General features: G+C 29.5%; 1 protein-coding gene across 1 annotated transcript; it reads left to right on the plus strand.

The window, feature by feature from the left end:
- Positions 1-1,652: 1,652 nt before the first annotated feature.
- Positions 1,653-4,411, plus strand: LOC145834080 (uncharacterized). Its single transcript, XM_082941417.1, has one exon. It carries the CDS (start codon positions 1,690-1,692, stop codon positions 3,850-3,852), a length of 2,163 nt encoding a protein of 720 aa, XP_082797543.1. The 5' UTR covers positions 1,653-1,689; the 3' UTR covers positions 3,853-4,411.
- Positions 4,412-5,923: the final 1,512 nt, after the last annotated feature.

Raw genomic sequence — 5,923 nt, forward strand, 5'->3', positions numbered from 1 at the left:
GGAAGAAATTAAGAAAATCTTGAAAAGTTATTCAAAGCACCTTTGAAAACTCTGAATACAGTAGCTCCAAAACTATGAAATGTACCAAGAAGGTTATTAAGGCGCAGTGTTGTATATTTTAGTAAACTATTGATTTTATGTTATATTGGTCCTGTAGTTCTGGTTTTTGCCCATTTAAAAAAAACCTGTTTTATACAAATACTTTATTAACAGTTAAGTTAAGTTTTTTGTTTTCATATGGTTATGGATAACTATATAGAATATTATGTTTGACTAAACATGTTAAAAATAGGTTATTTATGAAATTAAATTAAATAGTTATTTGTTGAATTTAAATCTTCCTAAGGATAACAGATTAAAGAACTTTAAGCATTTAGTTTTAAAATATCTGAAAAAATGTATAGTTTCTCATGATTTTAAAACAAAAAGTACCAAAACTAGCTTTCTATTTTAAATAACTCTAACAAGTTCAATTACTTACACTTAAATTTTAACTGCCTTTAAGGCATAATGTATAAATTACTTTAGAAAGTTTGTTTTATATCTAAGCTATTTAAAGTAAAATTAAAAGTAACTCTTGAGATATTAGCTATCATAGTTTGAGATTTCCATGGGCTCCTTACATAAGTCTAACAACTTAAAAACAGCTACAAAAGATTATTTTGCTAAAATATATCCCCTAGAACTGTTAAGCAATAGATTTCAATTCTTCTAACTGTAATATTTTTCATATTTTAAGAAATCTGTCTGATCAATTTTGAATTTTACTTAAAGTATACGTTTTCGAAAAAAATAATTTTCTGCTATTGATTAATGAACTTTTAATTTTTATTGAAATTATATGCTAGAATCGTTTTCAATTATGTTCAATTAGAATTGAACTCACAAAAAAGCGAAAATTTTGATATTGAAACTTTAAAAAATTATAAAAGATGTTTTTATTTTAAATTTATTTTTTTGTGATCAAGTGGACCATTTTTTATGAAATTTACATTTAGTGATAATTTATTGTTTTATTGTGTGGCCCAATATTTTTTATTAAAGTTTTTTAGTGTTAAAAGATGATATTAACAGGGTTCCTATTAAATTTAAGTTTTATCAGTTATGTTGTATAATTAATATTATAATAATGGTTTGTTTGTGAGTAAAATTAGTACACCAAATTTTAAAGATATAAAAACAAATAATGTTTACAAATTTAAGTTGAGATATAAAGTATGCATAAGTATAAGAGTACTTGAACTATTCATTAAAACTTAAGTATACAACTAACTTTTTTTTTTGTTTATTTTAAGAAAAACTGTAAAAAGCCACAAGATAAAAAATGTTTAAATAAGTATAGTTGCTAATTTTTTACTTTTTGATTTAAAAAACTCCTTCCAGCAATAGTTTTCTAATGTTTTTCTTTTTGAGTTCTTCAATTACTTTTTGTTTGAACTGTATGTAGCTAAATTATTTTCACTAGTTTTTGTTCAGTAATTTCATTAACAATTGTATCCAAAACGTTTCACTAAAGTCAACCAGCATTTAATTTGAGTCTAATCTAAATGTTGTGCAGTTTTTTTTATAGAAATAAAAAACTAATTTTATATGCTGTTCTATTTTTTGTTTTTCATAAAAATCATATAAATTGTTAATTGTTTTTCAGATTTATATAGTTTTGGATATTATTAATTTTTTGTAATTAAAATGGTTACACAAACAGTTGAAACATCAAATGCTGTTTCTGAATCAGCAATTGAATCCACCAAAAAGAAAATCAGAAATCTTGAAAAAAGAAAACAAAAACTGGACAAACTCAATGAAAAATTAAAGAATGGTGAACAACTTGATAAAGATCAAAAAGCTGCTTTAGGTCAATATGAGTTTGTGCTTGGAGGTTTAAGTGTTTCTAAAGAAATGTTAAAAGGGTTTAATACTTTAAACTCTGAAGCTTTGGAGATTAAGTCGAAGCAAAAAATGGAGCAAGCACAAATTGTTCATGAAGAAAAAGAAGTTCTTGTTCAACAATCTGTTGGTGTTATTGAGATTTTAAGGTGTGTGTACTGCCATAAGCAAGTTCAAGACGATCTTGTTAGTGGTGAATCGCCTGTTTTGGATGAGAATGAGTTGAAGATGCTTATGGATTTTTACAATGTCCACCTAAATGTTTTCAACCACAACGAGGGTTCGAATCTTGTTGGTACTGCTTCAGTTGTTGGTGAGACACTGTTTGCTCTTTTGAGTTCGAATGATAATCAAGGATCTGATTTAAATAAGGTATATACAATTTTTATAAAATTGTTTGGGTCGGATTACTTTTCAAAACTTCCTCTTATTCATCAAACAAAACAACTTCACAATGACATAGAAGAAGTTCCTGTTAGCAATGTCTCTGAAGACTCAGTAGAAAGTACTAAAAATGAAGACTTTGGTGAGTCATTAGCTGAAGAAAGCTCAAAGTTAGATGAGGTCAGCACTCAGGAAGAAGATGATTTAGAAGATATTGAAGTGAGTGATGTGATTAAAACTGAAGAGTTTGTTGCTTCAAAACCAGCGGCAGTTCCCCAGCCTATAGTTCTACAGCCTGAAGAACCTCAGGAAGAAGTTGCCATGCAGTATGAGTTTATGGTGCCAGATGAGGAAGGTGAAAAGGAAAATGAAGAAGCTACCGAGCAACCTGAGGCTGAACCTGAACAAGAACTAGGGGTAAACGAAAATGAAGAAGAACTGCCTATAAAAGCTTTGTTAAATAAGGTTTGTAACAATCAGTTTCCCAAATCTAGTTATTCATTTGAGTTTGAAGATGTTCCAGTTGAAGATGAAGCAGCAGAAGAAACTACAGCTACACCTGTTGTTCCTACACATGAGGAGAGTGTAGTTCAATCCGAATCGAATGGAACAGAGAGCCCTGTTGCTGAACTAGCATTGCCTGCCCACATCTCCAGCCTTCCTATTACTGTCTCACCAACTGTTGAAACCACTGGGCTTCCTCCAGCATCTTTCGGCATTTCGCCTTCACCTGTACAAAACCACTTACATCCTCAACCAGCTAAGTATGATAACGTAGTGGTAACAACTGCTGATGAAAATAATCATTTATACACTGAAGTTCACCAGCAAATGCAAGCACAAGTTGAGATTTCCGCATCTAACCATAATCATATTCAAATGCCACCACAGCTAGCTCAACAAACCTTGTCTTCAATGCTTCCCCCTGCTTTGCAAAGCGTCCCGGACCCACTTCCAATGCCCAAGGAAGATTCTAATTATAGCCAGTATCAAGCAGGAGACATGGTCGGCCTAGTTGAAAATACTCCTGTTGTGGAACCAGCTCAAACTAGGAGGTCGCGTCACGATTCATTGAGAGCATCTCAACAAATTTTAGGTGACACTGTTGTTGTTAGCTCTTCGCCCAGAAAAAATGAGCCTGTTTCTTCTACTGTGAACCAGCAAGACAGCAATGTTGAAAGTACTCTGAACAGTGAACACATGCAGTCGTCTGAGTTGCATTCACAAGTGAGAAACCACACTAACAATTACAACAACAACCCAGCTTACGCCGCCAAGCAGCAGACTTACAGAATTCCCCAGCAACCAGTGAACAGCTCTTTTTACGGCCAACAGCAGCAGAGGCCAGGGCGTCAGAGCTACCAGCAGCCGGGTCGAAACAGCTACTACAACGGCCAGAGAAACTTTCAGCCGGCCTACAACCAGGGGTACAGGAATGAGGGCATGAACAACGGAGGAGATCCGTATGGTCAGAGGAAGTACTACCGACCTGCTAATGGGCAGAGAGGAGGTAACAATGGAGCTTCTTACAGGTCCCGCTCATTCCGTCCACAAACTGGAGCGGACCAGCCCAACTATTGATTTTCTCGACAAATGTTACATGGAAGCAGTTAATTAAAGTTCATTCCCTTGTACACGACTTTAGCTGTTGTAAAAAGGTACTTGTCTAAACTAATTTTTAAAACAAATTTTGTTTTATCAAAATATAAATACAAATGTTTGTTTTGAGACTAGTGTCATTTGATTTCTAGATTAAATTAAATTATTTCTTTTATATTTTAAATTGTTAAAACGTAACCAAAATAAGTGAAATTGATAAAGTCACGAAAACATTTTTTGTATGTTGTCCCTAAAAAGTTTAAATGTAATGTTTCAACTATGTAAATGTCGATTGCTAATGTGTCTAAAATTTCAGTTACTTTTTTATTTGTAATAGTTTTAGTTACATCAGTTTAACGCTATAAATAATACTTCATGTTTTTTTCCACAAGCAGTTTTTATATATTTTTTTTATTATAATAATCCAAATAGTGTAATAATATTATGAAAATTTTAAAACAATATAATTTTTTTTTCCTATAGTATGGTATTTAAACCATAGACTTTACAAATTGTTCTTTAAATAAACCATGTATTTATAGATGTTTTTTTTGTACAGTATTTTATTTAGTTTAAAGCTAAATATTTTTTAAACTTATGTTAAGCTAAAAAATTTGGTAAACTTGACGAAAGTTAAAGATAAAACACAATTGTAAAACTTGTTTAAAAATAAAAAGAGATGATAAAATTTGTTACAAAATAAATTTCAATTCGAAACCTAAAAAAGGCAAAATACAATAATATTTTTAACTGTTTTCAAACACCAAAAAAATAAGGGTAAATTTGTTTTACTTTGAAAATACTTTTTATAAACCAAGTAAGAAAAGAAAAACCCAGTTGAAGACTAAACATTACTAAGTGGTCAAATGTTTTGGAATTAAAAAAGTTGAAATATGCTTACAAGGCTTAATTGAAATTATTTTATAAAATATCCACAGTTGTTTCCCATCTGTTAAGATGCTGAGTAAATTAATTATCTAAAGAAAAAGTTTTGTGCATACTAGGTTGTTCATCAAAAAAAAAAACGTAAATATTGAACTAGAACATTTTTTTCTCAAATTTTTCTAAAACCTGCTACACATTGAATCATTAGAAAATAAGTTTGTCTACACTAACTAAACCTTAGTCATGTAAAAACAAGCAATATATATTTTTGTAAAATTTTGTAATACGTAAAACTTATTTAATCTTGTCAAGAACTTAAAAAAAAAACCTTTCAAAAGTGAAATATGGTAAGATATTTGCAGTTGTTTAAGTTAATAAAAAAAAAAACTATTTGTCCGAATTTCTGCAATCAGTAATTGAGTTTATGTAACACTACATTATGAAACATATCTAAGTTGAAGAATTAAATTCTAGTACATTCATTAGAACACTCAAATATCATACACATTTTAAATAATAATCATAGTAAGAATTTATCTTATTCTCCGGTATGTATTTCACTATTTAAGTTTTATAGATTTGTAATAGAGTAGGTATATATCTAAATTTAGTTTAAAGTATGGAATTTACTTTAAATTTTCTATCAGAAATTTAAGAAAATTTCATGTTTCTATTTATTGACATAATAAATAGTTCCTAAATTTTGAACATGGGAAACTTTTATGGTTTTAAAATTCGTATGGCGTATTTTTTATCAAATATTCAAAAAGAAACTATCCAGCAATGAAAGCAACTTTACTAAAATAATCAAGTTTTACTTTTGCTTTATATCTATTTCTGTAAACAAATCACAGTTAGTTAAACCAAACATAAATGCTCAGAAAACGAGATTTTTTTATTAAGAATTTACATAATAAAACTGTCCAGTTACCATACTTTTTTAGTTGTTCACTTTCATGATACAAAAAAACTATGCTAAATATATTAAAACTAAGAGCTGTTAACAAATTCTGTGTGTTTCGTTTATTGTTTGACTCAAAAAATGACTCGCTTATGACACTCAATGAATTTGTCATCACAACTTAATGTTAACCATAAGTTTTACGTTCTTACTTTTTCTTTTTGATTTTTTTCTTAAAAAACTTTATATAATAATTTGTGTTTAACT

Source organism: Thalia democratica, chromosome 4 (genome assembly GCF_965202585.1).
Source record: "Thalia democratica chromosome 4, ktThaDemo2.hap1.1, whole genome shotgun sequence".
NCBI lineage: Eukaryota > Metazoa > Chordata > Thaliacea > Salpida > Salpidae > Thalia > Thalia democratica.

Coding starts and splice junctions, on each gene's coding strand:
- LOC145834080 (XM_082941417.1), top strand. CDS start 1,690: ATGGTTACACAAACAGTTGAAACATCAAATGCTGTTTCTGAATCAGCA.